Source organism: Anolis sagrei, chromosome 3 (genome assembly GCF_037176765.1).
Source record: "Anolis sagrei isolate rAnoSag1 chromosome 3, rAnoSag1.mat, whole genome shotgun sequence".
NCBI lineage: Eukaryota > Metazoa > Chordata > Lepidosauria > Squamata > Dactyloidae > Anolis > Anolis sagrei.
In genome coordinates, this window is record NC_090023.1 from 91,154,431 (window position 1) to 91,178,125 (window position 23,695).

At 37.9% G+C, this 23,695-nt stretch overlaps 1 protein-coding gene across 5 annotated transcripts in view; it reads right to left on the reverse strand.

The window, feature by feature from the left end:
* Positions 1-23,695, reverse strand: part of GLRA2 (glycine receptor alpha 2) — a 168,198-nt gene that overhangs the window by 82,816 nt on the left and 61,687 nt on the right. For all 5 annotated transcript variants that reach the window (XM_060769980.2, XM_060769981.2, XM_060769983.2 and 2 more), the window contains 3 exons: positions 8,737-8,819; positions 5,979-6,116; positions 3,486-3,700 (listed from right to left, as the gene is read on the reverse strand). In XM_060769980.2, coding sequence (XP_060625963.1) covers positions 3,486-3,700; positions 5,979-6,116; positions 8,737-8,819 — 436 coding nt within the window. The remainder of the gene's footprint in view (positions 1-3,485; positions 3,701-5,978; positions 6,117-8,736; positions 8,820-23,695) is intronic.

Below are 23,695 nucleotides of genomic sequence, written 5' to 3' on the forward strand. Positions count from 1 at the left end.
AAGATAGAAGGCAGAGGAAAATAAGGAACACTGAATTCCAGATGGATGAACCAGTCAAGAAAACCCTGGCCCTGAGTCTGGACAAGTTGGTAATAGAGAAACTTGGAGTCTCACCTTCATAAGATCACCAAAAGTCAAAGTTGACTTGGTAGCAGAATATTCTTTTCTGGAAGGGATTTATAGGGTTTATCAGGTTTTCAAAGGGGCTAGTGACACTGCCTCTTGAAAAATCAGTGCATTAAGATATGCATTATCTACAATAAAGCCTAAGGAAAATTTAAATAAATAGTAGAGATGTGCATTTTTCTTGTTAATCCTCATAAGTCATATCAAATTCATTAAATTTGTACTTGTGAGGCAATATCTGACACATGATCATTAACTGCACCAAAACTTAAGAATCATAACTTACCCAATACTTTTTAGTTTGCATTTTGCAAATCTCAGAAGCCTCCCAAAGTCTGTTTTATTTTCAGCACAAAGTAGCAAAGCAAAGCCAAAAAGGCTTTCTTTCCTCTTTAAATTAATGGCCTCTTGCCATTAGGAGAGGGAAGCGGCAAGGAGAAAGCAGAGTTCACTAGGAAAGAAAGCACAGGACTCTGGGAAATGTAGTTTAGGAAGACGAGGAGCCCTATGGCAGAGAATGCAAAAGGCACTGACCTAAACTACATTTCCCAGAATTCTGCTTGCATCAGAAATCCCCAATCAGAAGATGGGAGAGATTCATTCAAATATTTGAGAACACAGAAATGCTGGACCACACCAACAACCACCATGTCAGATTACACAGAGAAGCCATTGAAATCCACAAGCATGTGGACAATTTCAACAGAAAGGAAGAGACCATGAAAATGAACAATATCTGGCTACCAGTATTAAAAAACTCTAAAATTACAACAGCAAAACAGCAGAGAGGAAACAACCAGGCACATCTTAACACCTCTCAACAAAAGATTTTCCCAGGCTCAGCCAGGCCTTCAAATGCTAATGAATGTGGTCAGTTGAAACATTCACATCTAGCTCCAGCAGAGAAGAGCTCTTTGCCCCACCCCAGCCATTCCACAGATATATAAACCCATTGTCCTAATTCCAACAGACCTCACTACCTCTGAGGATGCTTGCCATAGATGCAGGCAAAACATCAGGAGAAATGCCTCTAGAACATGGCCCTATAGCCCGAAAAAACCCACAAGAACCTAGTGATTCCAGCCATGAAAGCCTTCGACAATACATTAAAGCAATGGTATTCCCCATAGGAACTTATGGATGTGAAAGCTGGTCCATAAGGAAGGCTGAGCGAAGGAAGATAGATGCTTTTGAACTGTGGTGTTGGAGGAAAATTCTGAGAGTGCCTTCGTCTGCGAGAAGATCCAACCAGTCCATACTTCAGGAAATAATACCTGGCTGCTCAGTGAAAGGAAGGCTATTAGAGGCAAAGATGAGGTACTTTGGCCACATCATGAGAAGACAGGAAAGCTTGGAGAAGGTAATGATGCTGGGGAAAATGGAAGGAAAGGGAAGAAGGACCTATCAAGGGCAAGATAGATGGATGGTATCCTTGAAGTGACTGATGTGACCTTTTAGGAGCTGGGGGTGGCCACAGCCAACAGGTAGCTCTGGGGTGCTTAGGTCACGAAGAATCGGAAGCAACTGAATAACAACACATCCATTAAAAGACTATTCTGCCACATGAGCTAAAGGACCAAAAATATGTCTCAGTAAAAAAAAAAAATCTTTGTCTGCTAGTGGAAAGAGAGCAGAGAAGGGGTCAATCATACTTCCTATGAGAGATTTCTACAATCTGAGAGCAAATAGGCTCAGCACCTTGAACAGCACTTTAAAGTTCAAACTAAAACCTGGAGTGTATTCACCAGTCCACAGTCATCAGAAACATGTCCTAATTTACAATGCAAACTCAGTGAAGCCACATTGACATTAGTAGGTCAGCCTTGTAACACATGCTTAGTGTTGGAAAAGATCCGAATAAATTTGCCCATTTGGAAATCAGCCGAGAACCACATTCATCTTCCAGTTACATTCCTAACATCCATTCCTTGATTTCCACAGCAACTTCCCCAATTGGCCAAACCATAACAAGAAAACAGAATCCATGAAGCAAGGACAACAGCTTTAGATTCTTGTAGTCCTGAAGAACTTATGTAATGCTGCAGAACATTCAGCACGATATGGTACAGACAGAATATTATTATTTACTATTTATTGTTATCATTATTATTATTATTATTATTATTATTATTATTATTATTATTTACAGTATTTATATACCACCTTTCTCACCCCTGGGGGGACTCAAAGCGGTTTACACATAAATAATGGCACAATTCAGTGCCTTACATTGGGCACCAATACGATGCCAATACAAACAATTACAATAGTAAAACCACAATTAAACATAAATCATAATTAAAATAATCCATCAACAATCATTAAAATAATAAAACAGTCTCATCAGTCAAATCACTATTCCAGTCAATGTCCCTCTAAAATGCTACATACATCTACTGTCCGAAGGCCTGGTCCCAGAACCATGATTTTAATTTAATTAAAAGCCTGGAGGGAGGGAGTGGAAATTACCTCATTTGGGAGTGTGTTCCATAGGCTCTCAACCTTCCTACATCATTAAGATGCAGCATCATGTGAATATTTTTAATCATACCTTAAACAGCAATGTGATATTGCTAACAATTATACTATATGAAAACATCAATTTGTTACAATGCATTCTAATACCAGGCTGTTCTTTCTCTGTATGCCATTATGTGTTAGAACTCCTGCCCTCTTACCACAAATCAAACAAATGAAATTGAAATGATTGAGCCAGCAATAAAAGTACTGCAGTGTTGTTCTACTATCACAAGTACATATACTATCAGAGCCACTTATACCAAATCAATACAAGCAACACTAAGTCAATTTAGTTTTCAGTAAGTTGTGGAATTGGCAGGGGGTTGGATAGGATGGCCCATGAGGTCTCTTCCAACTCTTTGATTCTATGATTCTATGAATGGCTTGTGGAACAGCTTATGCAACTGGAATTCAAGTATTTTCCCCATACCTGCAGGACTGGTATCGGCAGTTTCATTTATCCATCTCCAAGAAAATATCTCCTATCTACACATTTTCCAGATCCTTCGGCACAACTCTATGACATTCTTGGGTTGGGGTTCACTGCTATCTACAGTTGTGCATATACATAAGAAGTCTGGGAACGTTTCCTCTGCAGACACAGGGGTTGTACTGGATTTGACACTTGAGCACATGAAATGGATGTGTTCACAAGTTTTGTGCTACTAGGATGACACCATTAGATACACATCACCAATATCACCATCACAGAGCATGAAAATAATTTGGTTAACTGGCAATTAAAATGCATGGTGCCATTAAAACAAATATTACAAAAAAGATGAATTAGTATTCACTGCTTTCCTTTACTGGGCCACGGAGAAAGGAGAAAGCCTTACTTTTGGAAGAGAAGCTCTGGAGCCTGAACTCTGAGTGGTCATTGTCAAGACTGTAGTGATGCCCAAGGCAACTCTGGCTGGAGCAGCATCCATGTTGATCCAGAAAGAAACCCAGGACAAAATGACGATCAGCAGGCTAGGAATGTACATCTGGATTAAATAATATCCCATCTGACGCTCCAAATGAAACTTTACTTCAATGCATGTAAATTTTCCTAGAACATGAAATTGCTTTTATAAATCACTTTTTGTACATTTTAATCTGATTTTATTATGAGCATAAATGAACTGCCTTAGGCACATGGATTTTGAAATGTCTGATATTATTCATTCATTTTAGGCTCGTTCCTTTGCCAAGCCCTTAAATATATACTGCACAGATTCTTATATTGGGTTACATCCGCCCTGATGACCACCGTATTGCCACTTGAGACTTTTATATCACTTGACACATAACTGACTCTAACAGCATATTTCTATTTGTCTTCTTGGACAGGGATTAATACTACAAGCAGCCTCAGAAGGACTTATATTTGTTGTGATACACTTTATTTTATTTTATTGAAAAATATTTTTAAAATGATAAAACATTTCTATTTGTGAAGATTCAACTAAAAATACTTGATGAAGGAGATCAGGGCATTTGGTGTCACAATGTCAGTGTTATGATTTCAGTATCAAAGAAACAAGCCACTTAAAAGGGTGGTGGGGTGGTGGTGGTGTTGAATGGAGTATGTGTCCTTGGCCATCATAGCTAGTGTTGTTGCCAATTTTTTATTCATTGTCTAACTTTGGATAGGAATCCCTAACATTTGGCTTTACTTTACGTTGAACAGCATTTCCACTAGAAGATGTTAGGGTTTTGTTTGTTTTTTTACTCGGAATTTAAACCAAATTTTCTCTCCTGTCTTGATGTCCTGAGAGCTATAATGGCACTGTCCAGGGTACTGGAGATCCTAGATCTATGGTTCCCATACTTTTGTCCTCCAGGTGTTTTGGACTTAAGATTTCAGAAGCTAGCTTAACCAACAGTCAGGAACCCTGGAAGTTGAAGTCCAAAACATCTAGAGGAGCAAAGTTTGGGAACCATTCCCCAGCCTAGACTATGCACCTGGGTGCTAAGGTACTTAATAGGGATGGCAGTGCCTTGAAAACTATATCTTCCAGGTCCATGTATTTTCAAGGTTCTTGATTTGTGAATTGGGCAGAGAAGCAGAAAGGGCATGACATATCTCAGGGAGTTTACAGTGAGACCATTCTGTTCCAATCAATTTTACTATTGAAATTGTTAATGCAAGCATTGCTTTTCTTTGACTACTCTATGCAAATGCTAATGGACTGAATCAGCCCCACCTAGGGCCCTTGAAGAGCACATATGCTCTTTATGTCTCTGTGGTGAAATGAAAAGCTGTCCACTTGAAAGAAGAATAAAGGGCATTAAGATAGCCATTTTCAGGGGTGCTTTGATTGTGTATTCCTGTATGACAGAAGGTTGCTCTGGATGGCCCTTGTGATACTTAACAAAACACTAAGATTCTAATATTCTGATTCTAGGATTCTCCTTAGTACAAGTTCAGGCCTTTTGAGCACTGAAAACTGAATCACAAAGACTTTTAGTTCAAACCTTTGTGTAAACAGGTAGGAGCACTCAAATGTAAACATTTTTGGTAGCATCCTGGCTATATCATTCTTTTGCCTTATCTCACAAAGAGGCTAGGTCAGGAAACATGACATGAGTAACACCAAAATACATATTGTTATGGGGCAGATTCTTTGGACTTGACCTCACAGCAAGAGAGGGGTACATATACTTGTGGACAAAAGGGCTTCTGGGATGTTCTCCTTATATCTGTAAAATATGGCTCTAAAACAGAGTGTGAAAATGGGTATTCATGTGTTTTAATATCTGCTGCATTCACAAAACACTGTGAAATCTAATTTTGCATACATCCTTTTGTCTCATCATCGTCATCAACAATTTGGTTTTAGTCATCATCACAAGAGGGGCTGAAATAGACATTCCTCCAAATTTTTGATATTTATTAAGGGTGCTATTTGTTATTTTGGGATATGTGGGCACTGACTCTTTTTTAGTCCTCTAGAGGGTTTTTTCCAAAATGGAAGATTACTATAATGAAAGCACTGTGGAGAACTAAACAAGTTTCAGCCCCAACAAATGTTGAGAGAATGGGTAAAGGGCATGGGGACTTTGAGACCACAATGTAACCTATAGAACACCCCTGCAAAAACTGCATTCCTAATGCTTGGTTTTATTTCAGCTTGAATGGCAATCTGCTAAGATAATATCTCATGCATCTGATGGAACTGAGACAAAAGTTTCCACAGTAGTAATTTATTGGTCTTTAAGGAGTCACATAAATGACATGTTATATTTATGTTTTCTGGCCACAATTCAGCACAGCATCAGACACACTTCAATCTATCATTTTAACTCCTTTATTCAGTTAATTCAAAGAGTAAATAAATGCTCACCAGTATTGTAGTGTTTTGTGCAATAGCCAAGTTCCTTCTCTTCTTTCAAAATAAACTGTGGTAGAGTCAAGCCTTCCGCTACTTGGACGGGAGCGTCACTCATCCACTCAAATATCAGGTCATTCATTGTGTAGCCAACTGGAATAAACAAATCATATTTGATCAGATAATAATGAAGTGCTACAAACACTGTGGCCAAGAAAGAGAAATCATGACAGTAAAAGCTTTCTTTGTTTTGAATGGGAAGACATCAATGATAGAGGAAATAAATTAACACACAAACAGTACTATAGTCATAATTTTTGTCACAATGAATTACATTGTATCACTGAATGTGGAAAATTCTGGTGATAATTATACAGATACTCATTATCAGTGCCAATCCAAAACATTTTGCTCCCTGAAGATGATGCATAATACTTGAAGCCAATCATGTTATTTTTAGTGTGTGTGCATATGCATGTGCATATCTATATGTGCCTTAGAGTCACCTTTCAACTTGTTGCACCCTATGAATTTCCACGACAAGGAATACTTCAAAATGGTTTTGCCAGTTCCTTCCTCTGAAATATAGTCTACAATATATTTCTTGGTGGTCTCCGATCCCAATACTGTCTTGATCCCAAGATCAGGGAAATCAGTTTAACTATTTTTTTAACCTTTTCATGACACTCCAAAACTTCTATCCTAATCATATCAGATGAAAGTTCCAGATCTGCCTATGATAAAACCTATTTTACAATAAGGAGTGAAGAAATATGCTAAAAAACTGCAATTTTATTTGCCATTAATTAGAAATAAGGCTCAGTGAATGCAGTGAAACTTACTTTTTCGATGTATATATGTATTTTATTTATTTTTCTTTGTAAGGAATTTGTAAACCACTGCTTACGAAAGTGTATAAAATAAGTTTTAAAAGATATGTAGAAAATTACAATATAAACAAAAACATCAGTATAGCTGTGGATGGTATATGATTTTCAGCCAGGAAGTATTTATCTAAAAAGAAAAGTCTATAGTAAACACCAAAGACAGAAAAATCAAAGTGATAGATAGGATATGAAAGACTAAACATTCCAGTTTTGGAGGTTTCCAGTCTAATTCATGGGTCATATCATCAGAGGTGTCTCTGCAGAAGACCTTGCTGGTCAGACAGGTTGATGGTAGAAGTAGAAGTTGTATCCTTGTATATTTTAATCCCAAATATTAACTAATCAAACCAGTATTAGACCAGAGTTTTGGTTTCCAAATGCACATCAGGAATATGGATTTTCAAATCTTGGTTTGGACTCATAGTTCTGGAATGGATTGGGTATGGAATGGAACAGGTATAAAATAATAGAATCATAGATTTCAATCCATACCCAATCCATTCCAGAACTATGATTCCAAATCAAGATTTGAAAATCCATATTCCTGATGTTTTAGTTGATGTGTATTTGGAAACCAAAACAGAAGTAACTCTAGTCTAATGATGGTTTTATTAGTGATTAATATTTGGGATTAAAATATTCAAGGATACAACTTCTACTTCTACCATCAACCTGCCTGATAAATAAGTATGAATCAAGCCATACTGAACCAGGTTTGGATCTAAACTGCCAAATTCACTTCTGAAATGAATGAGTAGACTCTTTATAAAGCCTTAAGTAATTACCCCAGGGGTATTGTGAATAATCCCTTAAGGATTCAACAGAGGCAGATAAGCATATAGCATCTCTTTGCTCAGAGATGATGGAATGCAATACCTCATTAGGCTTTTCAATCAACTTAATATCTGAGACTGCAAAACAAGACAGAATTTGTGACTGACAATCTGAAATAACAGAACTGGACATATGAACATATAAAACTGCCTTTTAGTGAGTCAGATTTTTGGTCAGTCAAACCCAGTACTATCTATTCTGAGTGACATGAGCTATATATTGTTTCAGGGGCAAACTTAAAATGCATGTTTATATTGAATATGGCTGTTTTTTTTTCATTTCTGTTTCTTCCATTGACAACTTACTTCCTGAAGCAAAGAACAACTGAACATCTTTTTGGTAGAAAGTCAAGAAATCATTATCATTAATACTTCTTATTGCAGCTACTACTATGGGATGAAACGAGGGACTTCTACCATGGCTGGTTTACTTAATGCCCCCAATTGAGTGGAGGGGCTTAAACTTCATGACAAATTGGTATCTAAATGAAGCAAGTAAGGAAGTCCATGGATTCAACTACCCACAGCTTGAAAATAATCACAATGAATAAATAAAATTCATAAAATTGATTTTTCTATTTGCATACAATGGGACTTAGGCATCAGTGTATTTTGGTATCCACAGGACCCCTGGAACCAAACTTCAGAAGATACCAAGAATTCATTGTACTGAGAAAAGGCAGTGTGACATTTGAAATATTTGTCCCACCCTAGGTAATATCCTTTGATGATCAAGAATAAGAACATTTAGTACTGTGGTTAGAAAATATCTGTGGTGTTGAAGCTAGTCCATTAAAAAGTAAGAGAGTTTAAACTCCATTAAATTGGCTCTTTCTTTAAAGGGAAAAAATAGCAGCCATGAGGATAGGATTGCTGTATCAGCAGTTAAGGCACAAATCATGCTTGTCAGCAGCAGAATGTCACAAAACATGACATTATGGTAGCATAAAAGTCTGATTTACAGTTGGCATCACCAGTGGTCACAATGTTTACGGATGATGTATATTTTTATGTGGAAAAGAAGAGATGAAGAAACATCATCTGATTACTTACAGCTTTCTAGTTGCATTGTACATGTTTGTACATCCATGGGGAAATTCTTCAGATCCATGGGACAGGATAAGGTTAATGTTAGCCTAAAAGGAAAAATGAAGATACGTCACCATATTTAGTTAACATGGAATTATAGGCAAAATGATTTTCAAGGACATTGTTAGATGAAAAAAAATCAAAGCCTTCTGATAGTCAAACACGGAAATAAGGTCAGTATGTCAGATATTAACCATTTTGAAAACATCATTCAAATGCCATGGAACATTGCAAAATCATGCCTTACTTTCAAAAAGTATTCCTCTCCCCCCCCCCCCCCAAACTGATCTGGCAAATTAAATAACAATTGTTTTCTATCATGAAAAATAGTAATGAAGTGTCCTAGTATACAATCACTTGGAATAAAAGTTAAAAACAGCTTTACTATGCCCGGACAGTGACACACATACACACAAAACCTATCATATTCAAAAAAGAATAAAATAGAAAGAGATTACCTAATACAAATTAGATTTTTAGTATTAATTGGGTCAATAGAGGAATTAATCCACTTCTGACTGAATTCAAACAAAGACTGCCTTTTAAAATTATGTCCTGAAACTATCCATATTGGATACAACCTTTACATCATATCTGTTCAGCAGAATGTGATGCATTGTTCATACTTCAGTGACTGAAAAGGCGTTTATATCAGAGCATATCAGATATTTTAAATTAATATAAATTAAGAGTAATTTAAGACTAAGGGCCCTCTGGTGGCACAGCAGGTTAAACCATTGAGCTACTGGAATTGATGGCTGAAAGGTTGGTGGTTCAAATCCGGGGAGCAAGGTGAGGTCCTGCTATTAGGCCCAACTTCTGCCAACCTAGCCGTTAAAAAACATGCGAATGTGAGTAGATCAATAGGTACCGCTTTTGCAGGAAGGTAACTGTGCTCCATGCAGTCATGCTGGCCAAATGACCTTGGCGGTGTCTATGGACAACACTGGCTCTTCGGCTTAGAATTGGAGATGAACACCACCCCTCAGAGTTGGACATGACTGGACTTAATGTCAGGGGAAACCTTTACCTTTTCTACTAAGACTAACAGCACAATATGATTGATGTTTGGTCAGAAATATCTCCTGGTTTGTTTCATGGTGCTTACTCTTTCTGAGAGGAAAAAAAATCCTGCACATTCTGATTTGTAACCAGGCTAAAGCTGAATCTACTCTGCCAAATAATGCAATTTGAACATCTACCCTTGTTTTGTCACTGGCTTCAAATGGTGCATTTCAGAGTTTGAGGGAAAAACAACAACATAATTGATCTGGCAGGCCTGACATCTGCCCATCCTCATGTTAGAGAGATGAAATTCAGTCCTCCTGAGTCCTGGCATTCACCATGCTACCCTTCTTGACTCAATTGCATGGAGGAAAGTTCAGCAGCCTGCAGCCTCCAAAGAACCAATTCTTGTCTGACAGATAAATCCACTCAGATCAGTTATGCATGAGAGGAAACATTCACACATCAATGACAAGGAATTCACAGTATTAATGAAGCTAGATGATTGATAAATTCAGATTCATTTTCAAGTCCACTTCCCCATGGATTGCTCTTTTTTAGTCCTTAAAGCTTTTGCTTTCTTAACACAACAATACCACTTCCTCTAAAAGGGATTCATATAGTCCTGTGTTTTACTGACTTTCTTCCAACACCATTTTAATAGTTTCCTTCTAAACAAATGCCACTGGGGGAAGAGTAAGCTATAAACATCCGAGGAAGATGAAGTGAAATTGAATCTGTGAGTTCAGGGTGATGACTTAAGCCATTGATTTTTCTATCCACAAGATGAAATTGATATTTCAGAACCGAGCAGCTATGTTCTAAGGAAATGGATAGCATGCCAGTTTAGACAAGTAAAGTCCCTGTTGTTCATAAAATAAAAACATCCAGTTTGTAAGTATCTGAAAATACAGATAGAAAGTTGGAAACAAGGATCCCAGCCTTTTGTTTGGTTCATAAATCCACAAAGTCTAAACAAAATTAACAGAAAATGTAATATTAATGTAGACAAATTGTAATGTATTTTAGAATTCAGATATCTTTCTTTGCAAGGGAGCATATAAAAAGGCCAAGGCTTGGATGCCACCTCATGAGACCTTCCATTTAATAAAGAAGATCTCCCTTTCTTGCATATGAGGTTCATTCCACCCTAGTGAGGATTCTACTTTATTAAACCTCAACAAGTCAGGGATTTTCTATGTCCAATGCAATAGGAACAGTTCATAATGCGAAATGAAATTCAGGAATTATCTCTGAATTATAGTGGGAACACAATGCCTCAAAAATAGTGATGTTGCTCAGAACATCCCCTTGCATTCAGCAGCTTCATTTCATTTTTCATAGCACCTAATGGGACATAGCACCTAATGGGACATAGCACCTAATGGGACAAAAACAGAATGCAATGGTTTCTTTTCAAAGCCTATAAAGAGATATGATATAATGAGTCACTGCCTGTTGGATCTGAAATGCCAAGGAGTGTATTTTTTTAAAAAAACTCTTTTTGCCACTGAATCACACAATAACTACCAATTTCCCGCAAGTTAGATATAAGGCATTTACATGTTTTGCTGTTATTGTTATATTTGTTTTACAACCTTTGCTTCTCTCAGGACAAAAACCCACCTACCACCAATGTTGATACTGAACATTGGTGTGTTCTTTATGATAGATAGCAATGTTCTTACATTGGTATAGATACATGAAATCTGCCCTGCTGCATGGTACAGAAATATCCGAGAAAACCCAAGAGAATTTAGGAGATCTATGTATGTGCTGGTATTCCATGGAAGCCACTTTGACCATCAAGTCATCACTGCCATATATCCCCCTCCAAACTCCATCCATTAACTGTGCACAACAGAAGTCAAACAATATATTGTTGAAGGCTTTCATGGCAAGTGTCCTCAGACATCAGAAGAGCTCCACCACAGACATCAGAAGAGCTGCAAGACTGAGAACAAGCTACGAGAGTAAAGACAAAGATCCACCCAGAGGAAAAGTGTTCTTGCCATACATCAAGGGAACCACTGAACGCATAACGAAGTTGATGAGGAAATACAACCTACAAACTATCTACAGACCCACTAAGGAAATACAACAAGTTCTACACTCAGCAAAGGACAAGAGAGATCCTCTCACCTCTGCAGGAGTCTACCGTACACCATGCAGCTGTGGACAAGTCTACATAGGGACCACAAAACGCAGTGCCCAAACACGAATCAAAGAGCATGAAAGGCACTGCAGACTACTTCAGCCACAGAAGTCAGCGATAGCAGAGCACCTGATGAACCAACCTGGACACAGCATATTATTTGAGAACACAAAAATGCTGGACCACTCTAACAATACTATGTCAGGCTACACAGAGAAGCCATTGAAATCCACAGGCATGTGGACAATTTCAACAGAAAGGAAGAAACAATGAAAATGAACAAAATCTAGCTATCAGTACTAAAAAAAAAACCCTCTAAAATTATAACAGTAAATAAAGAACACTCAAGCACAGGGGAACTCCAGACAAGAAACAATCAGGGACAGCTAATCATCTCTCAACAAAGGCTTCCCCCAGACAATAACAAGCCACACCATAAAACTGCCAGGCCATCAAATGCTAATCAAGGTGGCCAGTTGAAACATTCACACTTAGCTCCAACAGACAGGAGTTCTTTCTTCCAACATGGACCTTCCACAGATAAATAAACCCAAGTTTCCCAAGTTTCCAACAGACCGCACAACCTCTGCCATAGATGCAGGTGAAAAGTTAGAAGATAATACATCTAGAACATGGCCATACAGCTCAAAAAACCTACAACTACCCAGAAATCAAACAACATTAAAATCATAAAGGGCTGTTGCTCCAAGCACTCTGAGCCCAACCAAGCATCTTCCAAGACCAAATATTTCTACATATAAATTCTAGCTTTTCCTCATGTGAAAGATATAAATGTATTATGATGGGAGACTATAGAGCCATTCACTTATTATATTTGCATGGATAAGGTAGCTTTGGCTAAAGAGACAGAGGTGTTAAATGATTAACCGCAACTCAAAAGTCGTAACACTTGATCCACCCTTGCCATAGCTGCCACTGTGTTTTCCATAGCTAGCTAATGTGGGGAAGGGTTAACTGTAAGGAACCCAAAAGTATGTTTTCAGAAGCTCCCATTCAGTTTAGAACTCTTATGAATCAAGGTCTGGGGTGCAACATACAGGAAGTCTTTACTGAAAGCACTGTCTGGCTGCCCCTTTCAACATGGATTGCTTTTGGGGAACATGCACTGAGACATGAACATCCCAATGACACACTGTGTCTCTGTGTGAACTTTTCTAAAAGGATTAACTCCATAATCTGACCACTAAAAGAACTATGTTTTGTTGTGGATTGTAACAAGACTACTTTTTCACTGGTTTATTTTAGTTTCACCAATGTGATTCCAGCAATAAGCTTAAAAATAAACTATTTGGAGTATGTGTGTGGACAGATAAATAGACAAGTAGATGGATGGCCAGAATGAAGAAAGAGATAAGAAATACATGATAGAGAGATAAATGACAAAGAGGCAGCTTTAAAAAAGCTGTGGCAGTATGCTTCATGTACACATTCCTTTGCTGAAGTTTTTTAAACAGGAGCTAGATGGCCATCTGTTGGGAGAACTGATTGGCAGAATGGAGTTGGACTGGATGGTCCTTGTGGTCTCCTTCAACTCTAGGATTCTATTATATGTTCTCCAGTCAATAAGTGCATTTGAACTATCTACCTGTGATAGCCCTCCCTTTAGGTAGAGTGGGGCAACCAGCTCAGGCAACAGAAGCTGATGGGTAGTAGTAGAAGCCTCACTAACATTCCTTCTGGTAGGCAATGGGTTCCTCTCATGCTGAAGTGGTTCTTCTTGTGCCATACTGCATGTCCTACATTCTCTAGAGTTTACATGAATCTGTGACTAGTCTACACCTGTCCTGTTGCCTGTACTGAAGTAACATTCACTAGTCAGTCTAAATGCAGTGGCTTTACTAGGGTTGTTGTCTTTTCTGCTTATTTTCATACATTTTGCCCATTACCAGCTTTGTAGCTTTTCTCAATTTTTCCTTGAAGTGTTGTAACACAAAATTAACACCACAACTTAAAGGAAAGGAAACATCTTTGGACTGCAGAGTAGGGCAGTGCTTTTACTGCCTCTCCTGCGGAAATGCATTTCCTCTGTTTGTTTAATCTAATGACACTCATTTACAAATCAGACTCTTGGGCACATTTGTGTTTTGAACTCCACCACGGTGTTAGTCCTCTAATGCCAAAAAGAATGTTTCAGATAGTTCAGGGATCGCCATAACTCACTACCAGCTCATGCCAGATGCATCCACTGCCTCCTAGACTCTTATGTACACAGATGTGTACCTTGGCCAACATCCAGAAAGCATTCTCAAAAATCCTATTAGTGCTGATTTCCATAAGACACCGTCTGCCAGTTTTTAAAAAACCTTTCCAGCCAAGAATAGTGCTCTCTGCACACAAAATTATAGACAGCCTCTGCCAACATTTCTCCCATTTTTAATTAAATATAGCATGCTCTTTTTTTGACAGACAAAATGATACACAGAGCTGGAATGGATTTAAAGCAGAGGAATTTGAGCTTAGGAGGGAAGCTATTATTTTTCAGTATTTTCACTGCTTTACAGCTTTACTAAATATATTTACTAGTTAGTAAAATTTATATATTCTTAGCAAAATATTTGCTGTTTTCTTTGTCTACAATAAACAAGAATGGAGGACACACACACTCATAAAATACCCATTTAATCACATGGGTGTATGAGAGAGAAAGAGATTTAAAAACAGAAATTAATAGTTCCATTAATAAGGAAAAAAATCAGGTCTTACTCTTCTCCTCCTGATTCAGCTACTTCTAAGCTCTAGAAATAACTGAGGAATTGAAATAACTGGACTATTAAGTTCTATTTGTTAATCCTTTCTTCCTACCGACCTACCTATCTAATATAGTGATTAATTGCATCCTACAAGGATCCATAACAAACTTATGAAAAGTGCTATTTCTTTCCTTTCAAGTCATACATCTATATTTATCTTGATCTATATTCATATAGATATAGGTTATATGTGTGTGTGGTGGTGTAAGAGAGAGGGGGAGGGAGAAAACAGTATACCCAATAAATCAATCAAACTTGAAAAACACAGGAGAAAAGAGATGGTATAGCATGCCCTCTAAATAGCACAAAAGAGCTGGAACTTATCTCATTTACAGGAGCAAGGTATTCTGATGGTCAGGGGAAATTAGACTAATCTGTGTGACCTCCTGAATGATTAGTCAGTGCTGAATGATGAGTTAACACATAGAAGAAGTCACAAGGGGTCCACTTTGGGAGATAAAGCGGGGAATATTATTATTATTATTATTATTATTATTATTATTATTAGGATTGATTTGGAGGATGACATGAAATGGTGAATTGTTTTAATGTTTATAATTGTTTTTAATGTAGGTTAAATGCATTTTATGTTGCATATTGTTTGGCACTGAATGGTGCCTACTGGTAGCCCTCCTGACTCCCTCTTTGGAGGCGCGAAGGATGGGATAGAAATGCTCTTAATAATGTAAGGAGCCCCCAGTGGCACAATGGGTTAAACACTTGTGCCTGCAGGACTGAAGACCAACAGGTTGGAGGTTTGAATCCGAGGAAAGCATGAATGAGCTCCATCTGACAGCTCCCGCTCCCCATGAGAGAAGCCTCCTACAAGGATGGTAAAACATCAAAACATCTGGGCATCTCCTGGGTAAAGTCTTTGCAGGTGGCCAATTCTCTCACACCAGAAGTGACTTGCAGCTTCTCAAGTCACTCCAGACATGAAAAAATATTATAGACAGATTTAAATATTTGAAAGGATTTCATATTTAAAATTGAGCCAGCTTGTTTTCTGATGTTCCAGATCCAACGATATGGCGCACTGGATTTAGACTACAAAAAAAGAGACCCCCATCTAAACATTAAGAATAACTTCCTCATAGTAAGAGCTATTAAGAGTATGTTAATAAGAAGAGTCTCCTTCTCTGGAGACTGGATCTGTTGAGAATGCTTTCACTGTGTATAGTGCAATATGATTGGACTTGATAGCTCTAGTGGTCTCCTCCAACTCTATGATGCTAGGTAAATTCTGTTGAGTTAATGAGTCTCCTCTAGTTAGGATTTTCTAGCCAACAGAATTTTCTAGCCAACATTTGGAGGCAACTGCTCACACTTTTTTTTCTAGCAGATATGGTAACTGACCATGCTGTCTCAGGGATTCTGTAAGCTACAGTTCATAAGAGAAACTTTTTGTTCTGTCAGAAAATTTGAATATACAGTTTTTTGAAGAGGTATTCGCTGCCATCTGACTTTTTCACATTGCTTGTTTTGCAAACTGGTATTAAAATAGATACACCACTTGCTATAGAAAAGGTACTCAATACTTTCATAGTTTGAAGAATGTGTGAGCTGAATCTCATCAGAAGTATCGTATCTTAAAATGGGTGAAAAACTGAGCTATTTGATCAGTCAGGGCTTGTTTGCACATGTAAATAATCACTTGACGGTACAGTACTCAGTACAGAAAGCAGGTGATGCATATGGGCACATGCATACCATTCCTGCAACATCTAGCAAAACACCTGAATCTTGTTGCGTTATTCTCTATCAATTAGCATTTTCTGTATTTTCTTATTCTTTGAGTCTGCTTTCATTATTCTGGGAGGCTATTTCAAGCCTTGGTGGAAAGCTTTACATTTTTAAAAAGTCATTCCAAAGAACAAGGAATTTCATACCATTTTGCCTGAGGATAATTGAATCATTTTTCTTGTGCTGGGCTTTAAAAGAGAAAGAAAGGAGAAGAAAAGTTTCCCCGGGGAAAGCAAGATCTGATGTTGGCTTCTGAAAAACAAGGCAACCTGTCAATGTCACAGTCAGGGCATAACCAATGTCACTGTAAAATGGGAGGGAGAAACGCAGGCAACAAAACTTGGCTGTTGTCAGAACAATAATGATTCTTTTTTTTGGTCATGGATTGTGACCTCCGCCCTCTCACTTTGCTAATCTTTCCCATGATAAGGCAGTGCTACTAGGGAAATCAAAATCCTCTTAAATCCTAACATTAGATTATAGAATAACATTAAAGTCATCAAAGCCAAGTTGCATACACACGGAGGAACAGACCTGAATACAATATTGCAGCTCTGAGGAACAGCCACTATAATTTTGAACATTTCATGTAGTGTAGGCTAGGCATCAAAGACTTAAGGCAAAGAGCCAAGCTTACATTGAGATGTAAAGGAGTTTCCTTGCAAACTCCCTGGAATGAATGAGACTGTGAAAGCATTAATGAGGCTTAAATAGGGAAATGTCCCAGTTGAATCTGCCTATTCTCAGCAGCTAAAACAGAGGTGGTAATAATCATACATCTGCATGAACCCCATCTGTCCAATTTTGTTGCCCTTTTTCTCTCTACACTCCCAATGCATTGCTGCATCTTCTATCATGTTGCTGAATTTTAACAGTGCAGCTGCTATAAACTTCTCATCAACCAATTTTAATGAGACATATAGCTGAGTTGCACTCCTGGAAGCCTCCCAGGAAAGCAAGGTGAATGCTGGGCTTTGTATTAAAACAGAAGTTCTCAACTTATGGGTATCCAGATGTTTTGGCCTTCAACTCCAAGAAATCCTAACAACGGGTAAACTGGCTGGGATTTCTGGGAGTTGTAGGCCAAAACACCTGGGGGCCCACAGATTGAGAACCACTGTATAATTAAAGAAACATGGATGGGTTTTTCTGCCATACTGCCCAAGCATGGTGGCTTTGTGATATGTTTCCCAATCAGAAGCAGCAACATGAGCTGAGTATGGAATATGTTATGGTCTTGGAAACCAATACACTTCCTACCCATACCTCGGGTTTGTCCACTTCTAGATGAAAAATATATAAACTGATAACACTTTCTATTGCAGTGGTTCTCAACCTGGGGTCCCCAGATGTCTTTGGCCTACAACTCCCAGAAATCCCAGCAAGTTTACCAGCTGTTAGGATTTCTGGGAGTTGAAGGCCAAAAACATCTGGGGACCCCCAGGTTGAGAACCACTGTTCTATTGGATTTAGTGCTGTTGGGAATGCAAGTTATAATAGTTTATGAAGAAGAAACATGCAGTTGTACTGTAGTTATAACTCATATTTTTCTCTGTGGACCTTAGGTACATTGCATTATATGCCACTATGTATTTGTATATGGATATAAGAAGAGCCTTGTTGGATCACACCAAAAGTCCATCTAGTCAAATATCAGCATCCTGTTTCGTTCAAATGTTTCAGAGAAATATGCAAGCAAATGAAGCCGTCATTTAGATAAAAGTCCTGGTAGTAATGACCACTAATAAATCATTCCTCCATGAAACTGGAAGATTGTGAGGAGAATATGTGAGGTGTGAAGGAATCATATCCCTCCAGGAAAGAGATATTTAATAGATTGAAGTGATACACTGAGTGGAAGACTGACAAATGTAAGTGGCCATAGGTACAGTATACCACATTACCTTTGTTAAAAGAGAGATTAGTTCGACCTTGTACATAATACAGGTTAAGTCTCTGTTATTTGAAATGCTTGGGACTAGACATATTTTGGATTTGTTTATTTTTTTTCCAGATTTTGGAATACCTGTATTTGAATATATGTGCATCGCTTCAAGATAGGACCCAATTCTAAACAAAAAGTATGTGTTATATCCATTTTATGCACATTATCTAAAGGTAATTTTAATAATTTTGAACCTGAAATAAGGTTTCTGTTTATTGAACCTTCAGAAAACAGGTTCCTCAACTACCCATGTGGATGATTTTGGAGTATTTTGGATTTTGAAATTCCAGGTAAGGGTGCTCAACCTTTATGCTCATATTCCTGTATTACAACTATTTAGCATTCTAATTACATTTAAGTAGATTTACTGGGTAAATTTGTTTACTCTGTACAAAGTTTTTCTTTTTAAATATTTTGACATTGTGATTATTTGTAATTATTCCCATTACCATTTTTGAATGTATTGCTGTTCATTTGATATGATCTTAACTGCTTTGGGAACAAACATTTGGAAAAGGTGAATACCAACGGACACATAATGTTGATGAGGATGATTTCAGATAATGACAAATTGATACAATTGTTTTTTAAATAAAAGGGCTTTAAGAACAGCTGCTGATAATGCCTGAGGCAGAACAGAACCAGCTCATGGACCAGCCCACGCCAGAGCTCCCTGTCAGCCATCACCACCCCAGCTCCCTCAAGTTCAAGCCAGTCATTTCAAGGATGCCATCCATCCATCTTGCTCTTGGTTGCTCCCTCTTCCTTTCTCCTTCCATTTGCCCCAGCATAATTGTCTTCTCTGAGCTTTCCTTTCTTCTCATGATGTGGCCAAAGTACTTCATCTTTGCCTCTACTATCCTTCCCTCCAATGAGCAGTTGGGCTTTATTTCTGAAGTATGGACTGGTTGGATCTTCTGGCGATCCAAGGCACTCTCAGAAATTTCCTCCAGCACCACAGTTCAAAAGCATCTATCTTCCTTTGTTCAGCCTTCCCTATGGTCCAGTTCTCACATCCGTAGGTGAATATGGAAAATACCATTGCTTTTACTATGTGGATCTTTGTTGCCAGTGTGATGTCTCTACTCTTCACTATTTTATTGAGATTGGTCATTGCTCTCCTCCCAAGAAGCAAGTGTCTCCTGATTTCCTGGCTGCAGTCTGCCTCTGCAGTAATCTTTGCACCTAGAAATACAAAGTCTGTCACTGCCTCCACATTTTCTTCCTTTATTTGCCAGTTATCAATCAGTCTGGTTGCCATAATCTTTGTTTTTTTATGTTTAACTGCAACCTAGCTTTTGCACTTTCTTCTTTCACCTTGATTAGAAGGCTCTTCAGCTCCTCCTTGCTTTCAGCTATCAAAGTGGTATCATCTGCATATCTAAGGTTGTTAATGTTTCTTCCAGCAATTTTTACCCCAGCCTTGCATTTGTCAAGCTCCGCACATCGCATGATGTGTTCTGCGTACAAGTTGAATAGGTTGGGTGAGAATATACAACCCCGCCATACGCGTTTCCCAATCTTGAACTGTCTGTTGTTCCATGGTCAGTTCTTACTGTTGCTACTTGGTCATCATACAGATTCCTCAGGAGAGAGATAAGGTGATTTGGTATGCCCATACCACCAAGAACTTGCCACAATTTATTATGTTTCAGTAGAAATGCATTATTTGTTCTAACCACAAAAATATTTTTCAAAGCCCAGATTATATCAATTTTATTGTATCAATATACTCACAAGTCTAAAATCTATGCTCAGTTTACTTTTTGAATAGTCTGATGTTCCATCAGAGCTATCATTATTATCTAATTACCATCATGCTTCAAATCATGTGGTTTCATCTGTTGGTTTCTTTGCTGCTGGTTTTTTTAGTTGCTGTTTTTGTCATTTTCACAAATTACAAGTAACACTAGTATACAAAAACATTACTAAAGTTTCTATATAGTCTGATATAGGAGAAAATCTATAGGGTGACACCATGAGATACTGTATGGGGTAACGTCAACCTTAGTGATATTACTGGTGCCCCAGCTACACTGGGACAAGCTGGAGGATAGATCTATGGAATGTCCTGGGGTGTTTCAATGTCCACTAAGAAGATCCCCTTGAAAACATCCAGGGCAACTTCCTGCTCGATCCTATCCTACCTATCCTACCTACAAAATAAGGACAAGCCTCCAAAAAAAAAAAACACCCCATTTGATGGCAATGGATGGTGCCAGCTGCCAATTATTGTTTATCCTTCATGATGCTCATGTATGTAGGATGCATTTATGCTCACTTGAATACAACTGGGAATTGATATACCTTTAATTCAACACAAAATATGATTTATGCTTGCCTTATTATAATTACCTTTAATTCAGACCTCTGAATTTTACAAAAAATGCTGTAATTTTATATTTTTATTTTCTATATATGTAGTAACAACAACAATGATAATTATGATACATACATTTTTTCTACCTAAATAAGTACTGCATGTTAAGTCATATTTCTTCCCTTCTCCCCCCTTCCCTTCCCTTCCCTTCTCCAAATCATGTGATCATAAACCTTATCCCTGGCAATCAAGGTAGATATAAGTTGTCTTCCAAATACTGCATGTTGTTCAAATATTAATCTTAACCTTCAATAATCATTTTTCCCAACATTTCTATTGATCCAGAGGAAGTTTAAGATCAGTATTCAGTACAACAGTATTCAGTACAACAGACAACAAAAGATTTCCAAGTGATTTCAAAAGTATATTCTTTTGAAATCACTTGGTATTCTCACTTTGTCTCCTGTTTTATCCTGTTGAACTACTTTTGTACTGAGAGATTTTCTAGTTTCCATTAGTTAACTAACTCCAGTCTTGACAACAAAATCTAAAAGGTTCGTTTTTCATGCTCACTTTTAAAGACAGGAATTAGTACTAATGTCCCTCTAAAGTGAACTTTTTGACCCAACGTTTGGATTATCCATCCTAATCCATCCTCCAATACATTCAGACTTCATCCCACAGAGGCTTCTCTCTGTATTCTCTCCATTTCTCTGCACTGTCAAAACGGAGTCCCACAAAGGCCATCACATGACGCAAGGCCACTTCTGGTGGTTGCCTGTGGGACTCCATTCTGGCAACCCAGGGACATGTAGGGAAGACTTTGTTTCCAGGCATCGAGTGCTACCCTACTCCAACTGACAGAAGTAGAGAAAGACGGGGAGCAGTCTGCAATGGCTCCCATCCTTGATGATGGAAAGGCATGGGACCTTGATGGTAGGGAATGAAAGAAGATGGTTCCCTTGGCTTTTCCCCACTTTCTCCACTTTGATGGGATGAGGTCCTTAGAATCATATGTGTGGAGCACATCCAATCGCCTATTTTATTGCATCATCTCCAGTAAGATTAATAATGATTGTTCAATACTTCACTATTAAATGGTTCTGGCCCAGATTACCTGTCCGAACGCATCTCCTGCTATGAACCATCATAGCAGGAGATCATCAGGAGAGGCCCTGCTCTCGATCCCACTATTCTCGCAAACGCAGTTGGTGGGGACGAGAGACAGGGCCTTCTCGGCAGTGGCCCCCCATCTGTGGAACTCTCTCCCTAAGGACATCAGGTTGGCCACCTCCCTCCTGGCCTTCAGAAGACAATTGATGACCTGGCTCTGGGGCCAAGCATTCGACTAGAGAATAGTGGCAATATGGAAAGAAATTTTGGAATTTTTACGACATTGGATTACCTGGCTTGGTTTTGGCTTTACTGGCATGTTAATGTATTCTTAAATGAATGTATTGATGATTTTGTATAATGTTTTTGAAATGATTTTACTGTTTTAATTGTAATTTTATGGTGTATATGTTGTTAGTATCATTTGATACTTATATGAGGCCGCCCTGAGTCTCCTTATATGGAGAAGGGTGGGGTAGAAATGTACGAAATAAATAAATAATCTTATAAAGTGGATAATAATGACATTTATGAATACTTTAACACATTTTTCAATCCTAAACAGATATTTATTTATAGGGTGGCATCATCCAGATTGAAGCCCAATATTTCCCTAGTCTGACTTGCAAACATATCTTATCCCTATAGATTTACCACATTCTGTCTTGCAATATTTGAGATAGTTTTAAAACTTGACCCATATTTGCAATACAATAATAATATGATTTAAACAGATGTAGAGCTCTTAAAGGAGGCATCTGTTGTTCTTAATTTTGAATAAATTTTATTTGTTTTAATTGCTGTCTATTTTCGTGTTTTTTTAGATTGTATAAATTTGTACTTTACACATACAGTAGAGTCCTGCTTATCCAACCTTCACTCATCCAACCTTCTGTATTATCCAACACAGTCTGCTTCCTGCCCAGATCCACAGCTGTTTCAATATATTGCAATGTTTTGGTGCTAAATTCATAAATACAATAATTGCTAAACAACTGCACTGTGTATTGAACTGCTTTTTCTGTTGATTTGTTGTAAGACATGATGTTTTGGTACTTAATTTGAAAAATCATAACATAATTTGATGTTTAATAAGCTTTTCCTTAATCCCTCCTTAATCCTTTCAAAGAGATGGTACTCACCTTTAAGGCCTTGCATGGTCTGGGGCCGATGTATCTGAGGGACCGCCTCACCCCCTACCAACCCCAGAGATCCCTCCGTTCTGAGGCTCAAGATCTATTGGAAGTTTCCAGTGTCAAGACCTTGCGTCTAACAGCAACCAGACGCAGAGCCTTCACAGCAGTGGCACCATCACTCTGGAATACTCTGCCACCTGAAGTCCGTGCCTTGTGGGACTTACCAGCTTTCCGCAGGGCATGTAAGACATACCTGTTTCAACAGGCTTTTAATGTTTGATATTACTGTTTTTAAATTGTTTTAAATTGCTTTTAAATTTTGTTAGATTTTAGCCATCCTTGTAAGCCACTCCAAGCCCCAGGGGAGTGGCGGCATATAAATTTAAATAATAAATAAATAAATAAAATCCTTAATCCAACATTTTTGCTTATCCAACATTCTGCCGGCCTGTTTATGTCGGATAAATGAGACTCTCTGTAAATCCTTTATTCTGTATATTTCTTTCTCTTCCCACCCTTCATATTAATTATAGTTCTCTTTCTGTTTAAATAAATAACATTCTAAGAAAGGACATAAGAGTATAACAATGATAATTTTTAAAATACCTGAACCATATAATAAACATTCTCTAGATGAAAAATTGGCTATTCTATTCTAGAAAGTTGTTTTGTTTTTGTTTGTTTGTTTGTTTTTTTAAAAAAGATTTTAGTTGAAACTATGCTTCCCTAGCAATG